Consider the following 27,920-nt stretch of genomic DNA (forward strand, 5'->3'; position numbering starts at 1 on the left):
TCGAGCTGGAATTGGCAACACAAAAGATAGAAACTGAGAAAATTAAGAAATTATTAGATAGTTACTCATGTTATACTTTTGTGGTTGACAGGATTTATCCGGTGGTGAAAGATTTGAAGACGTTCAAAGAAGAGCAGACATCGGATGAAGAAAAGTGTGTGACAAATGTTGAAGAAAAATGGAAAGCTTTTGGTAAGAAACCGAGTGTATCCTACAATAGATGTCCGCCCCCGGTCGAAAATGGATATTCACCTCGAAATCCAAATTCTGAAAGAGTCAATAAAGCGATCAATTTGAAATGGGAGTCTGGGTCGTCGGACAATTTACCAGAAAGTATTGATGTCACCTATACGTCATCAGACACTGATCATGAGTCAAAGTTGATAAAAAGTATGGTCGATCAGGTGTTAGACAGCGATGACAATGAAGTGTCAAAACCGAAGTCAAAACCCGAGTCAAAGTCTGGGTCCAGTGCGTCAAAGCCAACAGTCAAAAAGGACAAACGGGTTTATGATAAAGAATTTTTAATTTCAAAGTCTAATTTGAATGATGAACCATTCAAAGTGGCATATACTTTGAAAGGTTCTGACAAATTATATTCTGACGAGAGTTTTCCAATAAGAAGTGTCAGACTTGAAATGATTTAAAAGGTTTTCAAAATAACAGAAATTAATATTTCTGAAATAAAAGATTTAAATCTTCATGGAAAATCCAAACAATACACTTCAAGAGATCAACAGAGAATCAACAAGAAAATGGGTTACAATTGTGGTTATAGTTTCCGAAAGAAACCAAACCATAATCGTAATTACAAAAAGAAAGGTCTTGGTTTTGTTCCACAGAAAAACTATAAAAATGAAAAAGTTTATAAACCAAAAACAATGTTTGTTGCAGGAAAAACTACAGAAGCTGAAAAAGAAAAATCATTCAGAAATCAGACGAATCAAGAATTCCTTGCTAAAAAGCAGGAGGACATGAAGAAGAAGGAAGATCCAAAGAAGGTTGAAAAGAGATCTTGTTTTCAGTGTAAAGTTGTGGGTCATGTTGCTAAAGATTGTCCAAAGACATTTCGACCAAAACAAGAAGTCTCGAGAAAAATGAAAGAAAAAATTGTTGAGAAGACTGAACTGTCAACCCGGAAGTTCACAGGTTTTGAGAATTCAACTTATGAAAAAGGAGAATGTTCAAAGAGTGCTTCCAAAAGAATAGACAATGCTACAAATCAGAAATGGGTTGTAAAAGGTTCAGGTAAAAAGTCTGGTGATGAATCTAATTCCATAAAATCAGAGGAGCCACTTGTTGAGAAAAAGATTGAAAAGAAAGTTCCAAAAGTGGACGATGAGAATTTTCCGCCACTAAATGCTAAAAATTACAAATCTAAAATTGGAAAAGTTGAAATTTAAATCATATTTATTCTGACAAGAAGAAAATTGATGTTGAAAAAACTTTCAACGGAAATGTAAAACGCATCTTTGGAAAAATGGTCAGTGGTAAGGCCCAAAGCATTAAGGATTTTTATGCTTCCAAAGGATGGGTTTCCAAGTCGGTTGAAAGGAACGATGAAAACGATGAGGTTACACCCAAGAAAGGTCAGGCTTGGGTGGATATATTTTTTCAAGAATAAAATTCTGACTTGCCGGAGATCCCAAGATGGTATTGTGGATCATGAATCGGCATCTTTCTAAATCTGTTTGTGAGGTTTTTTGCAGGACTTGCCGGAACTCCCAGGTTCGTAAGCGAGGAGTAGGAATCGGCACCTTGAGAATTCAACCAAAAGATGGTAATTGGTTGAAAAACAGGTTTGAAAAGCTTAATAGTTGATACTACAAGTGGTTAAACCAAGGTCATTAAATTGAACTTGAGTTAACTATCATTCATGAAATTGATAAACAACATGATGATTTGAACCCCATTTTTACAAAAAGTAAAAGCAACTAAACTTATTTTTCGGAAAAACCATTCTGATTAAAACAAACTTAAGTGTTTTGAAATCATTATGGGAAAATAGTTTTGTTGTGAGGGGGAGTTCTGATCGATTAAGCCAAACGGATGGAGAATTGAAGTGTTTAGAGATCAACTGTCAAGTTTTGTATAGTTTGTTTTAAATTTTTTTGATGTATTTGAATTTTAGGGGGAGTAAGAATTTTTAGAAAATCCAAAAACATCAGAAAATTTGAAAAGACAAAAACATGATAAAATTGAAAAATGAGTTTTTGTTGCGAAAAAGAGGAAATGATAGTACATCGGTGGACTATCACAGCATGCTAAAGAATTGTAAAGTCAAAATGTGATAAACAATCTTACTGCGGATGTGTCAGTAGATTTTCGCACATTTAGTAAATTGAAACGAGATATAAACCTAAATCAAACTTGCTTGATTCGTGGGTAACTATTCTTGAATATATGGGTAACCCCCGAAATCTTGTTTAAAAGGTCCCGTATTCTGAGATACTAGGTCTTTATACTCAGTGATATCTGGGGTATTATCTCGGGACTTCTGCTGAATGGAAGTTCTGACCTAGTCCTCGGATAATACTTTCTGCATAAGCTTGAAAAAGCGCCGCCCTCAGCAATCTGATTAAACAATAAAATTGATAGTCATTGTTGTTGTAAAAAAGATCCTCTAAAGGGGACCCACCAAAAGTCGAGCCGTTATCTCTCTGCTGAACGGAAGTTCTGACCTGAGCTCTCACGGTTTCGCATCTACCCCTTACAAGATATCATCTGTGGTATACTCACCTGTAAGACTGAATATTTGGGATCTGGATACAGGAGTATATTCAAGTGGAGTGATACACAATTAAGTTTAAGTCTCTAAAACATTAATATCGTATCTCGAATCAATTGAAATCTGTGTGAAAATTTAAGTGGACAAATATACTGACAATCTAGGTAAATTGTTTAAAACTTAAAATGTAATCAAGCTTAATGGTGTTGGTGATACGTCTCAAATACTGATATGATCCTCTTGCACGAACTCACAAAAATATTGTCTGTAAATATTTCATTTTCTGTATTTTATTACATTCAGAAAATCCAAAAAGATTTTTAGTGTGTTTTAGCATAATTTTTGAAAAATCAAAAAGATTTTCGACAACTGGTGTTGAGATGCTGATTTTCAAAATTCAAAGTGCTAAACTTGAAGAACTGGTTTGGGGAGTGTTTGTGTGTAGATGGTAAAATTGTTTTGATAAGAACCGGTAATAAATTCTTGAATGCAAAATCATTATTGTTTTGGTTCAACATAGTTTCTAAATTGTTGAAAAGTTTTAATATTTGTAGAAACTTATAGTTGGGTAGAGATTGTGTAGGACTTAAGCCAGATATTGATCCTGAGAAAGAATGAAGCCAGGTATCGGTCTGAAACATGATGGGAGCTTGTTAATCATCTTAAAGAATGTAGATTCCAAACTACGATCCCAGCTGTGTGAGAGGGGGAGTTTGAAGACACCATGTCAACAGCTGAGAGAGAGGAGTTTGATGATAATGAAGAAAGAAAACGAGGATTCTTGAAACGACAGATATTTCAGAGGCAGATTGTCAACTGATGAAGATTGTAGATAGACATGTGCGAAGACTCTTTGAAGACTCCGTCAACATCCGAGGGGGAGTCTGTTGTGCACTTACGTCTGCTGACTACGTCTTCCATCGAGTCTTGAAGTTGAACAGATCAAACATGGCACGGAAACCTAGAAATAGTAGTTTTGTATAGGATCGCTTATATGTACACAGCTAGGTCCGCTTATGTGTCAGTTTGGTCAGGATTGCTCATGTGTACATCGCTAGAACCGCTCTTGTGTCACGTTGTAGGACCGCTTATACGTACATGTACGTATAAGCGGACCAGCATGTCTATAAATAGGTCCGTAGGAGCGATCAAAAACACATAGTTGAAGGTGTTTGTTCCGGTATGCTGCCGAAGTGCTGTCAAATCTTGTAACTAAGTTCAAAATCAATACAACAGCAAGTTTAAAGTGAATACAGCTTCAATAGCACCGAATTATTAGTTTCCGCCTCTTAATTCGGATACGAACTTCTCTGAACGACTCAAACAGGGCCGAGAACGATCCTACACAATCTTCTCGGTTGTATCAACTACGAGCTCTGGGCCAGTGATTTAACTGTCACCAACTTCTGCCCAGCAAAGAGGTGATCGACACTTCCATCCATACAATGCCTCGAATGGAGCGGCCTGGATGCTGGTGTGGTAACTGTTATTATATGAAAACTCCACTAACGGGAGGTGCTTTTCCCAGCCGTTACCAAAATCGATTACACATGCCCTAAGCATGTCTTCAAGGGTCTAGATGGTGCGTTCAGATTGCCCATCCGTCTGTGGGTGATAAGCGGTGCTCATGTCTAAACGTGAGCCAAAAGACTTGTGCATGGCTTGCCACAGTTCAGAAGTAAAACGCGCGTTACGATAAGAAATGATGGAGGTTGGCACTCCGTGCCTTGATACCACTTCCTTTAGGTAGATGTCTGCTAGGGTAGAAAACTTATCCGTTTCCTTGATAGGCAGAAAATGTGCAGACTTAGTCAGTCGATCCACGATCACCCAAATGGTATCATTTCCGCGTTGAGATCTGGGCAGGCCAGTAACGAAATCCATGGAAATTTGCTCCCATTTCCATTTCGGGATCTCTGGTTGTTGAAGTGGTCCTGATGGTTTCTGGTATTCGACCTTGACCCTCGCACAAGTCAAACATTTGCTGACGTAGGTCGCTATGCTGGCTTTCATACCAGGCCACCAGTATGTAGTCTTGAGATCATGGTACATCTTATCCGAACCGGGATGTACTGAATAACGAGACTTATGTGCTTCATCCATCACAAGCTCGCGTAAGTCTCCGTACATTGGAACCCAAATGCGTTTGTTAACATAGTAGGCGCCGTTTTCCTTTTGTTCAAGTCGTTGCCTCGATCCTCGTAAGGACTCAACCCTGATGTTCTCTGCCTTCAATGCTTCAATTTGACCATCGTGAATCTGAGCGGGAAGGTTAGATTGGATGGTAAGCTGTAAAGCACGTACACGCCTGGGTATAGCATCCTTTCGGCTGAGGGCGTCGGCCACAACATTGGCCTTGCCCGGGTGGTATTTGATAGCGCATTCATAATCATTCAAGAGCTCGATCCATCGGCGTCGTCGCATATTTAACTCTTTTTGCTTGAAGATATGCTCGAGACTCCTGTGATCGGTGTAAATGGTGCACTTGGTACCGTACAGGTAATGTCTCCATATCTTAAGCGCGAAAACAACTGCTCCCAATTCCAAGTCGTGCGTAGTGTAGTTCCTTTCGTGAACTTTAAGTTGGCGCGATGCGTAGGCAATGACCTTGTCACGTTGCATCAACACGCAACCAAGTCCTTGGATGGAAGCGTCGCAGTAAACCACAAAATCATTTGTGCCTTCAGGCAATGAGAGGATAGGCGCGCTACAAAGTCTATCCTTCAAGTGCTGAAATGCGGACTCCTGTGCATCATCCCAACGATAGGTGACACCCTTCTGAGTCAGTGAAGTGAGAGGTTGCGCAATCTTGGAGAAATCCTTGATGAATCTTCTGTAATATCCGGCCAAACCCAAGAATTGGCGGATTTCTGTTAGTGTACGGGGTGCAGGCCAGTTCTTGATCGAGTCAACCTTGGATGGATCTACATGAATCCCATCTTTGTTTACTACGTGGCCTAGAAAGTGGACTTCGCGAAGCCAGAAGTCACATTTCAAAAACTTGGCATACAACTGCTCTTTTCGAAGAAGTTCCAGAATAAGCCTCAGATGTTGCTCGTGTTCTTCCTGACTCTTAGAATAGATCAGGATGTCGTCAATGAACACTATGACAAACTTATCCAGGTAAGGCTTGCACACTCGGTTCATGAGATCCATGAAGACCGCAGGTGCATTCGTTAATCCAAAAGGCATAACCAGGAACTCATAATGGCCGTAACGAGTTCTGAATGCTGTTTTGGAGACGTCCTCCTCTCGGACTCTCAGCTGATGGTAGCCCGATCTCAAATCAATCTTAGAGTAGAAACTCGACCCTTGCAACTGGTCGAATAAGTCATCAATGCGTGGAAGAGGATAACGATTCTTCACGGTCACCTTGTTGAGTTCGCGGTAGTCAATACACATTCTGAAGGTACCGTCTTTCTTTTTCACAAATAATACTGGAGCTCCCCATGGCGAAGAGCTAGGACGTATGAAACCCTTTTCCAAGAGTTCTTGTAGTTGCGTAGACAGTTCTTCAAGCTCTGATGGAGCTAGACGATAAGGTGCTCGAGCTATGGGCGCTGCTCCGGGAGCTAGCTCAATCTGAAACTCGACTTGTCGATGGGGCGGAAGACTAGATAATTCCTCAGGAAATACCTCAGGAAAGTTGCACACAATAGGAATGTCTTCTATCTTCTTTTCTTCCGAGGATGCATCAGTAACGAGGGCTAGAATAGCGGTGTGGCCCTTTCGCAAACACTTCTGGGCTTTAAGGAAAGAGATGATGCCTACAACAGCACCACTCTTGTCGCCACGAATCACGAGGGGTTCTTTACCAGAACGAGGGATACGGACGATTTTCTCCTTGCAAATAATCTCCGCTTGGTGTTGAGATAACCAATCCATTCCAATGACGACGTCAAAACTACCCAGAACAATAGGAATGAGGTCGATAGAAAAGGTCTGATCGGCAAGGACAAGCTTGCAACCCTTAACTACATGCGTAGCCTCTAAACTTTTACTATTTGCTAACTCTACGATGTGCTTGGTGTTCAAAAGTGTTGGAGTACACTTAAGCATCTGACTAACTTTTAAGGACACGTAGCTAGTATCGGCACCTGAATCAAATAAAACAGTAACAAAGAAATCATCCAGAAGAAACTTACCCATCACAACGTTGGGATCGTTCCTTGCTTCACCCTGACCAATCACGAACATCCGACCTTGGGCACCATTGCCATTATTGTTACCTCTGTTGTTGCCTCCGTTGTTATTTCCATTGTGGTTCCCGTTTCTTTGGTTGTTGTTCTGATTTTGGTTCAGCTGGGGGCAGTTCCTCTTAAAGTGGCCTTCAGCGCCACACTGAAGGCATCCTTTATTTCCATGCTGATACTGCTGCTGGTGGTTCGGTGGAGCTTATTGTTGTTGTTGGCGATTCTGATTCACAGGACGTGGGCTCCTGCAATCTTTGGCTTCGTGACCCAGCTTGTGACATCTCTGACAACGACCCTTGTTGCACTGGCCGCTGTGGTGCAGATTACATCGATTGCATTTAGGGTGACTTCCCTTGTACCCACCCTGACCTTGATTCCCAGAAGACTGCTGACCGGGGCTCCTGTACTCGTTTGTCTTTCGCTGCTGGGATTGAGCTGAAGCAGAACCCTTGCCCAAATTTCCATCCCACTTGCGCTTATTATCGTTGGGGGCATCAGAAGTAGTAGCGCTAATACGCTTAGGCAGCCTGTTCTGCTCAACTGCCTGATCAGTGAGATGATGAGCCAACTTGACGACTTGCTGAATGGTGCCAAGATTAGCTGAGGTTACGTGGCTTTGAATTTCTGGCACCAATCCCTTAAGGTACAGTTCGATACGCTTGACAGGAGGATCCACCATAGTAGGGCACAAGATGGCTAGCTCATTTGACCTCTTCGTGTATGCCTCGATCTCATACCCCGTCATCTTCAAGTTGAAAAATTCCACCTCCAGCTTGTGGATGTCGTCACGACTGCAGTACTCCTCTTTGATCAGTTCTTTGAATCCATTCCATGGGGTGGCATTAGCAACTGCCAACCCAAGCAGTTGAACCTGTGCCTTCCACCAGGTTAACGCATCACCCTCGAGCGTTCCAGTTGCATACTTCACCCTACGATCTTCAGGGCATTCACACATTTCGAAAACAGACTCGAGCTTCTCGAACCAGTGAAGAAGACCTACAGCTCCCTCTGTGCCGCTGAAAGTACTAGGTCGGCAATCCATGAATGTTTTAAACGTGCACACAGGAGGCTGAGCATGTTGACCTGTTTCGCGAGAATAAAAGACAAGGTTAAGCACGAGGGTTGGTTTGCGAAGGTAGGATCTAAACGTCCTAAGATGGGTTGGTATGGCAGGTTATACCTCCTGCGGGAACAGCTGCGAGTGCCTCAGCAACTCGTTCGTTGATCAAAGCCGTCAGCTGGGCTTGAGTTAGGTTGATACGTCCTCTGCGTCCGTTCATGATCTTCACAACGAAGCAACGTGAGGAAAGTGTCGCGAAAGTGCGTAAGTGTGGGACGACAGGAGAGAGTAAGCACACAAGGTTCAAATAGCAATTATCACATTATCTAATGCACAGTGTGAACTATCTAACCGACAATATAAACGTAAGTCATACCACCTATTGTGTCGAGTCTTGCACGTGGAGCGAAGCATCGTTGTGGATCGTTGAGCACTGTACCGGTTATAGTCTGGTTTTATCAAAAAAGCTTTTCCCCTTTTAAAACCAAGTTCACTATAACCAATGGCTCTGATACCAATCTGTCACACCCCCAAAATCCACCATGCGGAGTACCACCGCTTGGAGGCGTGACGTGACCAGGATCGAGCCACCTGTCACACCCCGACCACGTAGGACAACAAACCGTGGCGGAAACGTCGGGGAGTGTTGCAACAGAAGCTATTGTTTCACAACCATGGATACAAAATAGTTTTGTTTTATTGATAAAATTAATCATTTCATTGTCTTAACACATAGAACAAACTAGTTTTATATCGTCTATCATAGTTGTTATGTCACTAAGGCCTTGTCCAGATCCTATGTGATGCATGCATCCTAGAAATCAATCAAGCATCAACACCTGAAACATATGTAAAAACTTAGTCAACAAAGAAATGCTGGCGAGTACATAGGTTTTATAAGAGTATCTGAATCATGGCTCGTTTATATGTTGCAGTACTTTATTAGACTACAAGAGTCAAAATACAAACCTTGTTTTGAAAAGTGTATTGCAACATAGTTAACCAACTCAAATCAAGTGGGTTATAGTTTGTAAAATCCCATAGCCATGCTTCTTAACCCAAAAACATTTGTTTTAGAAAACCAACTTGTAAAACATCTTGTAAAAATTCGTTAAAAACTCGTATGGTTTATAACCTTTAGAAAACATCGTTTGTGTGACATCGTTTCAAAATCGTTTACCCAAGTGAACTAAATAACGCCACGGTATGTAATATATTGAAAACACTTATATATAAGAAGTACCAGCGGCGTATCTACCATGCTTTCACCATATTACACCCGTCCCGTTATCTATACACTAACCAAAAACCAATCGTTTATCCAATTCGTATAACTTGTTCAAATCGTTTCCAAATCGTTAACTCGTTTAAATCGTTAAAAATCATCCTCGTTTTAATTGTGAAAACTTATTTATGGTCGTCTCGCTAACAACATTCAAACCTTCGTGACTCGATCACCTCGCTTCTCGCTTTTCGAATTAACAAACCACCAAAGGGTAAGTTAACAAACATCAGATTCAGTCGCTATCCACAACTCCCACACATAACCATGGGTGCAGTGCAATAACGGGATTTGTCAGATCCTATGGTACCATAAACTAATACTGGTCGGCTTGATCAATGCTAATGAATGTCATTTGTTATGTAACTACAACCATCAAGTTTCGTTCACATTATTGAAATCGTTATTAGTTTAGTAAAAATCGTTTTAATCGTTTTTGAAATCAACGTTTAAACCTTGAAAACATTTCGTACATATGAATCACCCCCAAAACATTTAAAAAACAGTAAAATAGGGGAACTATGTACTCACATGGAGTGCAAAGTATCTTCAATCAATAGAACTCAAGCAAACTCAAGCAAACCAGAGCAATCAAACAGCACCTAGTAATCGAATCACTAGTCAAACAATAGACGCCTAAATCGGAAGATCGGATAGAATGAGGTCTTGTAAACCAAATGAGTGTTGGAACTCATGTGATATGATTTAACAAATCCTACATTCTAAATTGAAACCTAACCTATGTGCTTTCGACCCATCGCGACCCATTAAGGTAGCTTACGCTACTTTAACGCGTCGTGCGCGCAAAAGCACGTTCGAGACGTCTAACTAGTCCTATGACAAGTATTATATGCCAAAACATGTTTAGTTATGTTACATAATCAGTTACGTGACAAAAGTTTAGGTTACATATGCTTAATTACCAATTATGTATGAAAAGGGCATTTTGGTAATTTACCAAAGGCATATAAACTACTTATCATGCGACTAATTAAGCCTAAGCGACCATAAGGTATAACCTCGAAAGGTTATTCCCTATGCTACTATGGTCACTAAACATGTTTGGTCGGATCCTAATGATCGACCAAACGGGTCGTGTTCGAAAGTCTAAGCGGGGGTTTAGTCCGCTTGACTTACGACTCTACACAAGCACCAAACTAAGAGTGACGAGCTAAACATGCTAGAACATGTTTAGTTAAGTTAGAAAACAGGTTTTGATATCAAAACAAACGGTTTTGATACCCTAGAGTAGTTTGGTTACAAAATACGCATAAACACGCATTTTGGCCGAAACTACGACTCGTCACTACACCTAGTCAACGTGGTAATCAGTAGGTATAGTCACAAGGGACTATAACCATCGTGATTACGCTCACGTTGCAAAGTTCAACGGAAATTTGTGTTGACCATTGACTTGGTCAAAGATGAAAGTCAAACTTGTTTGACCTTCATGCTTGAAATACAAGAACAAGCAAGAAGAGGACTTACAAAGGGTCCAAGAGGGTGTTTTGATTCAAAATTACTCAGGTATGAGGTGTTAAAACCTCAACTTAGAGCAGAGATTGAATCAAGTTTTGAAAAACCCAAATGAGGAAGCTTGCTATTTATAGGAAGTTAGGATCAATAGGATGATTCCAAGTGGTTTGAGGGAGTAATCTTGGCCATACATGTGGGTTAATGGTATTAGAATACAATGGGAGTCGAAAACCAGCTCCAGGTATTGCAAATATTACATTAAAACCCCTGAATTCAGCCCAGATTGCTGTTTCTGAACTTTCTTTCTGACAGGCTCTCGCGCCCCGCGTAATAAGCATTGATCTTTGCAGCGTTAATGCTTTTTGCTGGTTGGTTTCATTATCATAAAGCTGCTCCAAAATTGGCTTGGTTTCAAGATGTAGAATCTATGTTGAATCACCATTTAGCGGGGCTACTAGGACTTGGGTCTCTCTCTTGGGCGGGGCATCAAGTACATGTATCTTTACCTATTAACCAATTTCTAAACGCTGGAGTAGATCCTAAAGAAATACCACTTCCTCATGAATTTATCTTGAATCGGGATCTTTTGGCTCAACTTTATCCCAGTTTTGCCGAGGGAGCAACCCCGTTTTTCACCTTGAATTGGTCAAAATATGCTGACTTTCTTACTTTTCGTGGAGGATTAGACCCCGTAACTGGAGGTCTATGGCTAACCGATACTACACACCATCATTTAGCTATTGCAATTCTTTTTCTTATAGCGGGTCACATGTATAGGACCAACTGGGGCATTGGTCATGGTCTAAAAGATATTTTAGAAGCTCATAAAGGTCCATTTACGGGCCAGGGCCATAAAGGCCTATATGAGATCCTAACAACGTCATGGCATGCTCAATTATCTCTTAACCTAGCTATGTTAGGCTCTTTAACCATTGTTGTAGCTCACCATATGTATGCCATGCCACCTTATCCATATCTAGCTACTGACTATGGTACACAACTATCATTGTTCACACATCATATGTGGATTGGTGGATTTCTCATAGTTGGTGCTGCTGCGCATGCAGCCATTTTTATGGTAAGAGACTACGATCCAACTACTCGATACAACGGGCCGCCTGGCCAACTTTGGCAGATTGTCAAAACAGGTCCCTGCACATTAGAAACTTGCATTTCGGCTCATTTTTGACACGTTTAAGCCCCGTTAACCTCATTTCAAGGCTCTAAAATGAAGTTAAAGTATGGGGAACTCGAAACATGCTCAAAAATATTTCGGATGTCGGTTCGTTTGGTCGTACGGTTGCGTTATTCGCCTAATTACGACGGGAGTCGTAACGAACGCAAAAACGATCCAAATTAAGCGACGAATGTAATTTTATCATGCCAAACACTAAAATAAAATATTTTAATGCTTACATAAATTTTTGGAGGTCCGAATATATTCAGAACGAAAGATATGCGCGAAAATGCAAACTTGTGCACTTTTTGACGCTTTTAGTCCCTATTGATCAATAAAGTTTATTTTAGCATAACGAACACCTCAAAGCCTATTTCTAAGCTATGTAAAGGTTATTTAGGGTATGTTTAACTTATGATCAAGTTCCAGAATGTTCGTTACTATACGAATCGGTATAGTTTCGTAGTTTGACACAAATAGTCCCTGCAATCGAACAAACTTGATTTCAACACACCAAACCATCCAAAACTTATTTCTAAGTTATGTGGAGGTTATTTAAGGCATGTTAAGCCTATTTCACTATTCCGGAGTGTTTGTTGCATTAAACTGGTTATATTTACGCATCCGTGCGCTTATAACCTTCCAGAAAGCGATTTAGAGCTTGAAATCGGAATCGAATCGAATTGAAAACTTACCAAACACAATCACACACATAATAACACAAAAACACATATAATAACACCAAGGCACATTGTTTTGTTGATAACCAACATTGTTTTACATCGCACCACGACTACGGAACACAGTTGTCACACCACCAATCATATTGAACATTGTAATTAAGTAAATGAAATCAACTACAATACGATTGATGACAAAAGCTAGTTAGCTAAGTTTAGTTTAAACAGCGAAAGCATAAACGTAAATCCAAAAACATAAGTCCATGGTTTATAAGTTAAAGTCAAAACGCGATTTAATAAGTTCATAAGGAATTAAATATTAAGCACGGAACATAACAGTCCGTACACCACAACGACTCCTTCCTCGTGCAAGCTCCAAGCATTTAGCGACCTGTAAGGCATGTAACGACGAGTCAACAACAAAGTTGAGTGAGTTCACGATTGGTTGTTTAGTTTTAAGTTGTTTCTGAAAACGTGGTTTGTCTTTCGTTGGCGTAATTGTCGTGGGGGTTACCCCGTAGTTGAAAGTAAGGTTAACCAGTTTATTCTTTATTACCCAAACCATATCCATGATTAGTGGGGGCTTCCCCATGTGAACTACTAGACCGCATGATATCGACTACTACGAAGTAAGTTGTGCCCTACATCAGTGTCTATCATCACTGATGGTTTGCCATAGTCCATTAGTACACGCCCGTCCGACTGGCACGGTGTGAGGTTTGTTAAACCTAATAGCGCTATTAACTAATGACCCGCTCGCCATTGGCCTCGGCGATTAAGTCGATATAAAATGAGGGACTTAATGATAGAGTTTTGTCTAGTAAGTTTTAAGGTTGTTGTCCTACCCAAGGAGGACGAACGCACGTAGTTCTACCCAAGGAGAATACGCAGGAATAATATTGGCATCCTACCCAAGGAGGATGGCCGTACATATCCTACCCAAGGAGGATATGTAGATCCCGATTTAAATTCTTTAACCCATTCCCAACCACCGGGAATCCCATGCCTTAGAAAGTGTGTGAACTCACCTTAGTTTGCTCGGTTAGATTAATTACTCAAGTAAATCAGGAAATCAAGCACGTCCTAATGAGGTACACATAACAATCCGTTTCTCATGCATAACACGTATCCTACGTATTGTTTATTTACTCATTACTTTCTACCACAAACCACACTATTTAAATGTCAATATATATTATCAAGTTATATTATTTTATTCAATATAATATAAACAAATATCCACATAAGTGTCCTAGTATAAGATATATATTCTAAATATATATTTACCCAATTTTATTTACGAAAATCAACCTCCGGCACTTGGTGTTTTGTAATAAAAATCATGGCGAAGTTTATTTAGAAAAATAATGTTTAAAAATATATTTGTAAACATTTGTTAGAAAGATATTTCTAAGTGTCGTATTTCTAGAAAAATTTTGCCAGAGTTCCTGTAACTGGAGGTGTGTGACAACTCGTACTCTAGACTTATCTTGTGTAACGTTACGTGCCTATGTGATACTTCGATCTAATGAATGTTATGTTATTATGTGCATTATGTGTGTATGTATGTTATGTGAATGTTACACGAGCCCAAACCGCACATCATAACCGATTGCACAAGGCTAACCGGTCACACAAGCCCATTTGGGCCACTCCTTGTAGTCGGACACCATTAGGCAGCCGAGTTGGGCTCGGCCCACTCCCCACTCACAAACACAATACCAAATGTAGGGGTTTGATTTTCATTGTTTTGCAAAAACACATTAACACACACAAACCCTAGAAGCTCTCTCTCTCTCTCTCTCTCGTGACTTTTGGAACCCGACGGCAAACACCATTCGAAGCTCGTGAACCGAATCGATCCCCTTACTTTCACCCGGTTAGTACATGTTCACCGATTCCATGCTTGGTGATGTTGATGTTATATTTGTTTTGGTTTTATATGATTACTGTAGGGTTATGCATGCTAGTAACTCGGTTCATAGGTTGTATGATATTTTGAATGCACGATAACCGGATTGAAGGCTATTGCTACTGTTATTGTTCTTGTTCGAATATATGTTAATTAACCGGTTGTGATATTATGATAAGGGGTTATGATTTAGGTTGCATGATAGTTGATAATTCTATCAATCACATGAATCCGATTATAGGTTCTGCATGTTGGCATATAGATGTTCTTGAGATGTTATGAATGTAGATAAACATGTTTGATTTCTGAATAAACTGTGATTTGATCCAAATTGTGAAACTGCCAAAGATGTTTGCTAGAATCACGGAATAATTGTTGCATGAATTATGGAAATCTGTTACTATTTGATAGCCACATGGTTGCGAGTCGAGACCCTGTAATCGTTGCGACTCGAGACCTCACACCGGCACACCACAGCACAACTCGAGACCACGGTTGCGAGTCCCGTTGCGACTCGAAACCGGACCATGACAAGCCGAGACCACGGTTGCGAGTCCCGTTGCGACTCGAGACCGGACCATGACGAGTCGAGACCAGCTCTTGCGACTCGAGACACTCCTGTTGCGACTCGAGATCGCTGGTTGCGACTCGAGACCAGTTATACATGCACACTGTTTTGGACTTACACTGTCACGGGCCCAACCGATTGGGCCAAGTAATTGGACTTACGTACTTGACTACAATTTGGACCGTCTATGTTAGCTGGGCCGGGTATAGTTTGGGCTTAGACATCCGAATCGCACACGTGGTGAATTGCTATACTTTGATTGTTTGCCTGCTATACGTGTTTGCTATGATTCATGATTGCATTACTCGAACCAAACCTGACTTGTATAATAACCATGATAGGACGTGGTTGATCACTTACTAGCTTACCTGTACTTTCTGTGTATCTGCCGAGCAACCCAAGGTGAGTTCACACAAGCCAAGGCATGGGTTCCCAGGGTGGGAATGGGGATTTGATGATTTACTGTACATACATAGATGGTAGAACCTACTCCTAGACTAGTAACACTTATTGAACGATCTTCGCACACCTGCCAAGGGTTGGCCGCGATATTATGACTGACTTCGCACACCTGCCTTTGGAAGGCCGCGAACTGTAATCTACTAATCTTCGCACACCTGCCTGGTAGGCCGCGATACAATCAAAACCTAGTCTAGAATACTCGGGAGGAACATCCCCTAATATCTTCGCACACCTGCCTGGGAGGCCGCGATACGAACTAAACGATATACGACTTAACGAACGAACAAAACGCTACTCACACTATACTATTGCTGAACTGTTAACTATGAACTCGCTCAACTAGTTGTTGATTATCTGCTGCATGCCTTGCAGGACCTTAGGTACATTATGGAGCTTGCACAGGGAGGAGCAGGTCGTTGTGGGATACGGATCGTGAACGATATTTGAACCTATAACTTATTTGGGTTTTCATTATTATGCTTCCGCTACTTAAACAAAGTTTGGTTTTTTTTAAACATCAATCATGTCGTGATGAATTACCTTATCTACTTTTATTATTAAATGCTATGTTTGATATGATTGATGGCTGGATCCTGGTCACGTCACGCCTCCAAGCGGTGGTACTCCGCGTGTGGGATTTTGGGGGTGTGACAAGGTGTCCATACTTTTAGCATATCATTTTCTTTTTGTAAAAATCGTTAACAAGTACATGTAAGTATAACACAGTAATCAGAGAGCAGTTAAGTAATTCTACACAGTCGTCAAGCACTTTAATTATCATTAATAAATTGTACGGAATATATGGAATTTTGAGGGTTGTCACATTCTCCCCCTGTTAAGAAAATTTCGTCCCGAAATTTAGCTCGTGGTTACTGAGGAAGCTAGTTGTATTGCGTTGGTTTCCTGGTTTTCCTGGGGTGTCACATTAGGTATGCAAAAAACCGAATTAACCAAACCATAACCGAATCAACCGACAAAACCGAACCGAATAAAACCGAACCAAATAAAAAACCGGTAGGTCGGTTAATGTTTTTTTTTAAACCGAAAGTAGCGGGTCGGTTATGGTTATCATTTTTTCCATACCCACTATAACCGAACCGAACCGACATGTAATAATCTTTGTAGGATTTAGGAATGTTCACCATATTTTAATATTTGATGTTTTTCACTATAGATTTTTAGTACTTTTTGTTTTTCATATCATTTTGTGGTTTTGGTTGAATGTATTTGAATTTATGGAATGTATCACATTCACTTTATTTGAATATTCGATAAATTGATATTAATATTATAGATTATATGTATTTTTAATACTATGTAATATATATTAATATATACAAATATGCAATAACAATTTATTCCATGTTAAAAAAAATTAAGTTATTTTTAGCTAAGCTAAATACACGGTTAACCAACCGTAACCGACCCGCTATAACCATCAAAACCGAATAACGATAACCACGATAACCGATCGGTTATGGTTATGGTTATCCAATAACCGACATCACGGTTATGGTTATGGTTTTTGGTCAAAACCGACCCAAACCGACCCATGCACACCCCGTATATGTTAAATCTTAAATCCACAAAAAAAAAAAAGAAAAAAAAACAAACAAATTCCTAACCTAGTCTCATACCCGATTACTCGACCACCAATCTATCCCAAACATGCCGTATTTTAGGTTTACCCATAAAGTTTGGGCTTGATTGCCCTCCCACACGCCCCTTCTCTCTATTTCTCTTTATATATATATATATATAATGCCACCTGAGTTCAGGGAGAGACCTAGAAATATTTCCTGAGACATGAACATGAGATTTAACTAAATTTTTAAAAAATACAATTAGGATTTTACTCTACAAAATACACATGGTGCTTCTACTCACCCAACCCACCACTAAAGGAAACCTAGGTCCTCCCCTGCCTAAGTTTCAAACCGATGAAGGAAAACTAAAAGAAATAGTTAAAAAATGAAAAGAAAAGGACAGATGAGAATATATGTTAGGTGTCAAAAGCGTGTTGCAAGATCACATTCAAATCTGCAAGCTGTACGTCGTACCTCACTTTCTCAAGTATCATCCAAATTCAGTTAACACGTTCCTTCTAAACCAATTTCAACCACATGTCACTTCATCAACATATCTCCCTAATAAATCATTGACATCCAATATTTTCAACATGCTTTAAACTAAACTCTATTATAACAAAATAAACATGACATTAATCCGTTCACTGTACAAACTTATTTCACTTTTTTTGGTCAACCTCCCCCCTTTGACCATCAGCCACCAACAAAATTAATTAATTAATTTCTGTGCTTTAGTACTAATGGTTGCTATTCGATAACGGAACCGGTTTACTCTTCGATCCGGTTATGGAAACACTGCTAAAGATCCAGTTTGCGTTTGTTGTCCGACCCGGTTATAAAAACATTGCTAAAGATCCAGTTTGCTGTCCGGTCCGGTTATGAAAACATTGTTAATGAATCTTGTTAATCCCAAACCTATTTGCCACCGCGGTCTCCACTGCCGCTGTCGCCGCCCTAAACCCATCACTACCACCGTCTACGCCGGTAATGTAATTCCTCACTTCCATCCTAATCATCTCTTGCATTACCGACAAAAACTCCGCCGCCGGAAATTTATTTTCCGTTGCACCCACCGCCGCCGCCAAAGGCGGCCGTGATACCTGAAGTCGCTGCATCGCTGACGAAATCGTCGCCGCCGGCTTCTGAACCGGCGGCGGATGTGGAACCGACGACGCTTCACACGAGTCGGCTCCGGGAAGCGACAAGGTCAACGACGTCGAAGGTTCGTCAACGGCGGTCACCGGTGGCGGTCGGCGCACGCTCGAATCGCTGACGTCAGATCCAGACGGACTACCCGGGTTTAAATAAAAACCCGAAACGGGTACACCCGACCCGGCACTCACCGACCTTTTTAACAAAGGTTGTTGAACCGAAAATTGATTAAATTCTTCATTCGTCATAGACGAACACTTCCTCTTCAAAGTAGAATTCCAATGGTTTTTAACCGCGTTATCGGTCCTGCCCGACAACAAACGGGCAATAGTAGCCCATTTATTCCCAAACCGGACGTGCGCCCGAAGGATGGTTTCATCCTCTTCGGGCGTAAACGCCCGGTGCTCCACCTGGGGCGAGAGCTGGTTGCACCAGCGCAACCGGCACGATTTTCCGGACCGACCTGGGATGGATTTGCTAACAAGAGACCAGTTTCTTGGGCCGTGTTGTTCAACAAGTTGTTGGAGCATTTGATCTTCTTCGGGGCTCCATGGGCCTTTGATCCTATCCATTGTTGTTGTTATTATTATTTGTGGCGTTTTGTGTATGGGTGGTGGAAATGTGGTTTTATATAGGGTCGTTACGGTGAGGGAACAGGCTGTGAGATTAGCAAGAGGTTGTGTTTGGGATCCAGCTGGATGACGACCACGCGTCATAACGTCGTATTCAGACCGGTTACACATATATACTACTCTCATTTTCATAGTTTTGTTTAAAAAAAAAAACCCTAATAGAATCTTATTCTGGTTTATGGAAAAAAATATGATAGATTTTCAACGTTGTGTTTTTTTTTCTTGAATAAAAAGGTAAAAATTATTAAAGTTGTTTAAAACCTTACGTTTATTGTGTTAGTTCATGATATTTAAATTTTATTAAAGTTGTTTAAAACGTTACATGAGTTATAACTTTAAACCAAAATTAATGATAAAATCTAACTTATAATAAAACACGGGTTAAGTTATAATACAAAAGACTTTAAAATTAAGAAGTGTAAGAAGCTATTATAGACTGACAAGTGTTCAAAAAAATTCAAGTGAGAAGGATAATTTTGTCAAAGAGAACATAAAGATTATGCACATGCAAGTCACATGTTATTTGCCTATTTCCCCCTCATTTTTTAAACGTTCGTAACTTTTTTATACGTCATTTGTTTAAAAAAAAAAGAGTAAACTGCCAAAATAGTCCCTGAGGTTTGGTCATTTTTGCCACTTAGTCCAAAACTCAAACCTTTTGAATCTGTGTCCCTGTGATTTCAATTTTGTCGCTATTTTTCATCCAAAATCAAAATCTGGTAAGGTTTTTCAGTTAACAACCAACTTTTCTATCATTTTCCTCCCTTTTTAATGAAGGGCAAAATTTTCTTTTAATGTTTTATTAAAACAAATTAAAAAAATCTGACCATTTTGCCCTTCATTAAAAGGGAGGAAAAAGATAAAAAGGTTGGATGTTAACTGAAAATCTGAACAGATTTTGCATTTGGATGAAAATGGCAACAAAATTGAAACCACATTGACCCAGATTCAAAATGTTTGACTTTTAGACTAAAGTGGTAAAAGTGACCAAACCTTAGGGACCATTTTGGCGGTTTACTCTAAACAAACTATATCATAAAATCGAGCATTTTTTATCTTTAATATGAGTACCCTATTGTTACATTTAAAAAAATCGAAAACCCAATTGCGTATTACACAATGGACATAACATAAAAACACAATGAGAAAACCTAGTTGCGTATTACACAATGCACATAATGTAAAACACAATGAATATCAAACTAAAAACACAATTGACAACAGATAAAAGACACAATGGACAGTAGACTAAACACAGTGAGTATCAAACTAAAAACACAATAGATGACAACAGATAAAATACACAATGAACAGAAGACTAAAACACAATGGACAACAGACTAAAACATAATGATCAATGGATTAAAACACAATGCACAATAAAACAAAAACACAATGGACAACAGATTAAAACGTAATCGATAACATAATAAACACAATGTCTAGAACCTATAACATAATATAACACTATCTTCATTGTGTCATACATTGTGTTATAGATTCTGATAAAAACACAATGGACATAACCCAAATTAACAGTGTGTTATAAGTTTTGATAATAACATAATTTATAGAAACCTTAGTAAAAAAATGTAAGGACCAAAACCCAGTTGAAAGACACAATGACCAAAACCTTTAACACAATACAAAGAAAACCCAGTAAAAATGATTTTTTTATTTTATTTTTATATAATAATATCATACTCAAATTAAAGATAAAAAACGCTTGTTATTATGCTGAAATTTTGTTAAAAAAAATGTCATATGAAAAAGTTATGGACGTTTTGAATTGATGGGGAATTGGCATGTGTCTTGCATGTGGAGAACAAAAAAGTCAATAAATGTGAGATTCCCTTCATGCTCTTCCATTATTTTCTTTTCCCTTAAATTAATCTCAACCCTCCAAATCTAAGATCAATGGACTAGAATCCTTCTTGCCCTTCTTAGTTATGTTATCCTTTGTATTTGATTCTAATCCAATAAAAGACTCCAAATAATGCCAATGGCATTCTCTCTTTCAACTTCATAAATTTTACTTATACTAGAAGGATGCCCACGCGATACGACGGGAACGACATATCGCATTGCGATACTCGTTTTGGTAGTTTTCTTATTCATATAATACTTATTGTAGGATTATTGTGATAGATAAGGTTGCAAACAAACCAAATGTTCGGCGAACAGTTCGTGAACCGTTCGGCGGGAAGTTTGTTTATGTTCGTTCTTTATTAAACAAACGAACACGAACAAGAAATTTCGTTCGTTTAGTTAAATGAACTAACATGAACATAGGTCGTGTTCATTCGTTTATGTTCGTGAACGTTCGGTAACGTGTTTGTTTGTGTTCGATAGTTCATTAGTGTTTTTAGTTTTTATATTTATTTAAATACTTCAAAATTCCCACAAATTAAATATCTAATAAGTGTCGTATTATATATTCTGTTCATGAATGATTGTTTGTGTTCATTTATATCCATTTGTATTTATGAATAGTAGTTTGTTCTCATTTGTGTTTGTCAAATAGAGGAGTGCATTCCAAACATGGATAGTGTTTGGAGACTTGGTGTAGTCTTGTTCACTTTGTTACTTGGAAGTCGTTTGGTGACTTAGAAAGTGAGTTAAAACACCTATCATTTCTGTAATAATCTTCTATCCAACATATCCCAACAAGGGGATTTATGGCAACTTGAAGATGTTCAAGAAATGAAAGAGGATGAACAATGTTTGAAAGAGTTTGTTAAAAACAGAATTTAAACTAACTTTGGACCTCAAATGTGGTGATGTCCCAACTTAGTTTACCATGGTAAACTTGAGGAAACATACCTAGAGGTTATCCAAGTGGTATGAAGCAAGAAAACAAGAAGTAGGGATGGAGAAAGTGAGTTGAAATCTCACTTATGTGCTTAAAACTTTCTGCCCAAAACTTGCAAAGTTCTTGAAGATTTAGAGTGTTTTGAGAGTGGATTAGAGTGTGGAGAGTAAAAATGAGGTGTGGGAGGCTTAGTTTTGCAGTAGGGGATTAGGGTTTGGGGTTTAAGAAGGTTGGATGGTGATTGAGGGTGAAAAGAGGTGGAAAGCTGGTCCAATCCGAGAGCAAAACACAATTCTGCCCGTCAGACATGGCTTGCGGACCGTAAGCCTATGCCTTGCGGTCCGTAAGGCATGTCAAAGTTCAAAAAATGCATTTTAGCCCTTGTTTGGTTATTTACCCATTTATGCAATAACTTTGATGTTTTAAGTGTTTTTAGCGCATTCTAAGGCATGTGTTTAGTATGAATGTGTATAAACAATATTCCAAACATAAGATAAATATAAAGTATGGTTTAGCTTTAGGGTTTAGTATTATGGTTTAGGGTTTAGTATTGGGGTTTAATTTTAGGGTTTAGTTTTTAGGTTTTAGCATAGGGTTTAGCCCTATAGTTTAGGGTTTAGAGTTTTTGGTTATTGTTCGACGAGCCGGTCCCAATGCCGCTGGAATGAGCTCAATCGTCGTTTGTTTGACCCGATTTCCTATACTTCTTAGGCTAAGGATGTATATTTTTCATAATATACACATATATGTAGTTTAAAAATTAGTTATATACATATGTGTATAATTCAAAAATTAACAATATACATATACGTATATATGCAAAAAAAAAATTCTTAAAAACGTGCGATTAGAAGTAAAAAAAAAATTGGCTTGGAGAAAATGTATGGTTAAGAATGTTTCTCAAGTTTCTCAAATAAGATGCTCGTCTTTTAGGATCACCACCAACCATAAGAAAAAACATATTAAGCACAAAAAAGCTCAACTTTTAAACCTTTTACTTGAAAGATTAAAAGAAAACCATGTAATTGCAAAAATCAGATTTGGGCCTCAATTCCCCATATAGTCATATAGATAATCCATATTGTTGGGTTGGGCCCAATTTCTTTTGTCCTATACGAAACCCAAAAACTTTTTTTTTCATTTTCTTTTACATACCATATTTCCTAAAAAAATCAAGTTAGGGTAAGGACATGATTTTCCTTTCTTTAAAAATCCTGATAAATCGGTAACTTAATATCACCTCAAAATGTAATGTTGATACAAAAATGTATCTTGTGAATTGATTTACCAAGAAAATCTATGTATTGATACCAATGTTGTAGAAGGCGCTAGGCGCTAGTCGGGCGGTGAGGTATCGCTTAGGGATTAATCGGGATTAATCGGAATGGACTTTTTATGTATATTTTTAAAAATTATATGAATATATAGTTAACTTTATACTTTTTATATACAAATTTACAAGTTTGGGAGCCATATGTAAAGTTGTGAAAGATAGAAGGGGTTAATTGTTAAAATACCTAAACTTAATTAAACCTAATCCACCTTCTCTTTCATTATACGCCGTTCTTCACTCTCATCAGACGCCGCTCTTCCCTCCTCATCAGACATGGCGCATAAGAAAGAAACCCTAGCCCCAATTTTGGTTCAATTTTGGTTCCTAACAAGGTAAGAACTCATTCCACTAGATCGATTTGTTCCATTTTGACCGCTAAGGTCTGATTTTTGACCGATTTTGACCATTGCCACCTAGGTTGACCGATTTGCCAAAATCCAGGCGGCAGCCTTCCGATGAGCGTTTAATCGCCGCCTAGGCGGCACCTAGGCGCGATTTCTGCAACATTGATTGATACCAAAGCCGAAGGCTCCAAATCGTCATTTAGTTAATCCATATTGTTGGGTTGGGGCCCAATTTTTTTTTTTGGTCTCGTACGATGCCCCAATATTTTCTTTTTTATCATTTTTGGGAGTGACCCTGACAATTGATTTGCAGCAATAAGTAGTATAGTTCGATTGTCATGTTATAAACACAAACTTTAATCTAATGTATTAAACCCCAAAACCAATTATACAAACTTATCTATCCACTTAACCGTAATTACATGCTAAACAATACAAATACTTACATCAATAGCTATGTCAATGATGAAACACAAGTTAACACCAAGGTTAACTCGCTGGATTGTCTCTTCGCAGGGTTCAATCTCCTTCTCTGCTCATCAAATGGCTATGGTCCTGCAAAACAGCAACATCGTTAGCTCGTTAAGAGGTGTAGGATCGTATTCGGCCCTAATTGAGTCGATCAGAAGAATTCCTATCCAAAACAAGAGGCGGAAACTAATGTATTGGTGCAATTTCAGCCGGATTCACTTTTAAATGTTGTTGTATTGATCACAGAAGCAATTACAAGCTCGGACAACACTTCGGCAGCACTTCGTGGCTTACCGGAAGAGAACACCTATATAACTACTTTTGTGGTTTTGCTCATACAACCTATTTATAGGTGAGCAGGTTTCGCTCTTACATACATGCCATATGAGCGAAACCTCACCATGACCAAATAAGCGAAACTAGCACGTGACACATGAGCGAAACCTCATGACTGACACATAAGCGAAACCTAGTCTAACATATGTTTCTTGGATTTCGTGCCATGTTCTAACCTATACCCTACTAGACTCGATACAAGACGTAGTCGACTGACGTAGTGCACCAACAAACTCCCCCTCGGATGTTGACGGAGTCTTCAGTGTCGAGTCTTCGATTGTCATCCTACAGTCTTTATCAGTTTTCGAACTTCCTCTGAAGTATTTTTCATTGCAAGAATCCTCAATCTCTATCTTCATCATCAACAAACTCCTCTCTCTTGGATTGTTGACACGGTGTCTTCAGACTCCCTCTCTCAATCTGCTGGGATCGTAGTCTGGAATTCACATCTTCATTCTTAGATCGTGATCAGGCTCTAATCTGGTTCAGGATCGTCACCTGACTCAATTTTACCTGCACAATCTCTACCCACACATAAGTTTCTTTTAAAGATTAAACTTTCAAACTTTTAGAAACTTTTGCAAGAAACTACAGAAATGATTTTACATTCAGAATCTTTCCCTAGCTCTTATCAATCAAACTTTAACAACTTCACATACTCTCTCCCAAACCTGTTCTTCATGTTTAGCACTTGGAACTTCAAAAATCAGCTTCTCAACATCAGTCGTCGAAAATATTTTTGAATCTTACAAAATTTATACTAAAACACACTAAAATCTTTTTGGATTTTCTGAAAGAAAGTAAATGACACCACTTAAAGAATCAAGAAAAAATGCAGAAATGAAATATTTACAATCAATATTTTTATGAGTTCGTGCAAGAGGATCATATCAATTTTGAGACATATCACCAACACCGTTAAGCTTGATTACATTTTAAGTTCTAAACAATTCACTTAGATTGTTAGTATGCTTGTCCACTTAAATTTTCACACAAAGTTCAACTGTTTCGAGATACGCAATTAGTGTCTTAATTACTTAAACTTATTCGAGTGTCCCACTACTTGAATATACTCCAGTATCCAGATCCCAATATTCAGTCTTACAGGTGAGTATACCACAGATGATATCTGTAAAGGGGTTATGTGCGAGGGCCGTGAGAGCTCAGGTCGATACTTCCGTATACGCAGAGAGATGACGGCTTCGACTTTTGGTGGGTCCCCTTTAGAGGATCTTTTGATTACAACAGCAACGACTATCAATTTTATTGTTTCATCAGCTTGCTGAGGGCGATGCTGTGTTTCAAGCATTTGCAGAAAGCATTATCCGGGGACTAGGTCAGTACTTCGATACAGCAGAAGTCCCGGGATAATACCCTAGATATCACTGAGCATAAAGACCTAGTATCTCAGAATACGGGACCTTTCAAACAAGATTTCAGGGGTTACCTATATATCCAAGAAGTTGTTAACCCACAGAATAAGCAAGTTAGAAATTTATGTTTATATCTCGTTACAGTTTACTAAATGTGTAAAAACCTACTGACACATCCACAGTAAGATTGTTTATCACATTTTTACTTACATTTCTTTAGCGTGTTGTGATAGTCCACTGATGTACTATCATTTCCTCTTTTATGCAACCAAAACTCATTTTGAATTTTATCATGTTTTTGGCTTTTCAAATTTTCTGATGTTTTTGGATTTTCTAAAATTTCTTACTCCCCCTAAAATTCAAAAACATTTAAAGAAATTGAAAACAAACTATACAGAACATGACAACTGATATCGAATCGCCTCAATTCTCCATCCGCTTGGCATAAACAATCAGAACTCCCCCTCACAACAAACTATTTTCCCATAATGATTTCAAAACACTCAAGTTTGTTTTAATCAGAATGGTTTTTCCGGAAAATAAGTTTTGTTGATTTTACCACTTGTAAAATTGGGGATCAAATCATCACATTGTTTGCCAATTTTCTGAATGATAGTTAATTCAAGTTCAATTCAATGACCTTGATTTAACCACTTGTAGGATCAATCTGAACCACTTGTAAAAATCACAAACAAACAACCACTTGTAGATTAACAATTTAGCATTTCAAACCTGTTTTTCAATCAATTACCATCTGTTGGTTGAATTCTCAAGGTGCCGATTCCTACTCCTCGCTTACAAACCTGGGAGTTCCGGCAAGTCCTGCAAAACTTCTCAAACACAGATTAAGAAAGATCTTAAAGAATGATGCCGATTCATGATCCACGATTACCAACTTGGGATCTCCGGCAAGTCAGGTTTTTACTCTTTGAAAAATATATCCACCCAAGCCTGACCTTCCTTGGGTGTAAAAACATCTTCTTGTCTATCTTTTCTTTCAACAGACTTGTGAACACGTCTTTTAGAAGCATAAAAGTCTTTGACACTTTTGGCCTTACCATTGACCATTTGTCCAAAGATACGTTTCACATTTCCGTTGAAAGTCTTTTCAACATCAAATTTCTTCTTGTCAGAATAAAATTGATTTGAAATTTCAACTTTTCCAACTTTCTTCACAAAATTTTCAGCATGCAACGGTGGAAAATTTTCATCGTTCTAGTTGGAACTGATTTTTCAACCTTTTTCTCAACACGTGGCTCCTCTGATTTTGTGGAATCAGATTCATCACCAGAACTGTTACCTGAACCTTTCACAACCCATTTTTGATTTTTTACATTTTCTTTTCCTTTCAAATCATTCTTTGAACATTCTCCCTTCTCAAAGGTTGAATTTTCAAAGCCTGTAAACTTTCGGGTTGAAAGTTCAGTTTTCTTGACCACTTTTTCTTTCAGATTACCAGAGACTTCCTGCTTTGGTTTGAATGTCTTCGGACAATCCTTAGCAACATGACCAACAGTTTTACACTGAAAACATGATCTCTTTTCAATCTTCTTTGGAACAACATTCTTTTTCAGTTCTTCTTGCTTCTTGGCAAGGAATTCCTGATTCGTCTGCTTTCTGAACATTTGTTCTTTCTCAGTCTCTGTTGTTTTCCCTGAAACAAACATAGTTTTTGGTTTATACATTTTTTCATTTTTATAGTTTTTCGGTGTAACAAAACCAAGACCTTTCTTTTTAAAATTACGATTATGGTTTGGTTTCTTTTGGAAACTGTAACCACAATTGTAACCCATTTTCTTGTTGATTCTTTGTTGATCTCTTGAAGTGTAATGTTTAGGTTTTTCATTAAGATTTAAATCTTTTATTTCAGAAATATTAATTTCTATAATTTTGAAAATCTTTTGAATCATTTCAAGTCTGACACTTCTTATTGGAAAAGCTTCATCAGAATATAATTTGTCAGAATCTTTCAAAGTATATGCCACTTTGAATGATTCATTATTCAAATTAGATTTTGATAGTAAAAACTCTTTATCATAAACCCGTTTGTCCTTTTTGACTGTTGACTTTGACGCATCGGACTCAGACTTTGACTTGGATTTGGACTCCGGTTTTGACTCCTCAATGTCATCTTTATCTGACACCTGATCGACCACACTTTTTATCAACTTTGACTCATGATCAGTGTCGGATGAAGTGTATGTAACATCAATATTTTCTGGCAAGTTATCCGATGGCCCAGACTCCCATTGTAAGTTTAATGCCTTTTCGACTCTTTCGGAATTTGGATTTCGAGGTGAATATCCATTTTCAACCGGGGGTGGACATCTATTGTAGACC

At 38.6% G+C, this 27,920-nt stretch overlaps 2 protein-coding genes across 2 annotated transcripts in view; one reads left to right on the plus strand and one right to left on the minus strand.

Moving 5' to 3' along the window:
- LOC118487535 (photosystem I P700 chlorophyll a apoprotein A1-like) overlaps window positions 1-14,609 on the plus strand; it is a 33,133-nt gene extending 18,524 nt beyond the window's left edge. The window contains exons 2-3 of the mRNA XM_035984471.1: window positions 11,075-11,870; window positions 14,552-14,609. Of these exons, the coding sequence (XP_035840364.1) occupies window positions 11,075-11,870; window positions 14,552-14,609 (854 nt within the window). The remainder of the gene's footprint in view (window positions 1-11,074; window positions 11,871-14,551) is intronic.
- Window positions 14,610-17,643: 3,034 nt separating this feature from the next.
- On the minus strand, window positions 17,644-18,894 carry LOC110912617 (transcription factor MYB44). The gene has a single exon (XM_022157385.2). The coding sequence runs from the start codon at window positions 18,849-18,851 to the stop codon at window positions 18,018-18,020; it is 834 nt and encodes a 277-aa protein (XP_022013077.1). The 5' UTR covers window positions 18,852-18,894; the 3' UTR covers window positions 17,644-18,017.
- Between the last annotated feature and the right edge of the window lie 9,026 nt (window positions 18,895-27,920).

This window comes from Helianthus annuus, chromosome 15, assembly GCF_002127325.2.
Source record: "Helianthus annuus cultivar XRQ/B chromosome 15, HanXRQr2.0-SUNRISE, whole genome shotgun sequence".
In the NCBI taxonomy this organism is placed as follows: Eukaryota; Viridiplantae; Streptophyta; class Magnoliopsida; order Asterales; family Asteraceae; genus Helianthus; species Helianthus annuus.

Excerpts from the sequence above, each read along its gene's own strand:
- LOC110912617 (XM_022157385.2), bottom strand. The coding sequence starts at position 18,851 with ATGGATAGGATCAAAGGCCCATGGAGCCCCGAAGAAGATCAAATGCTC.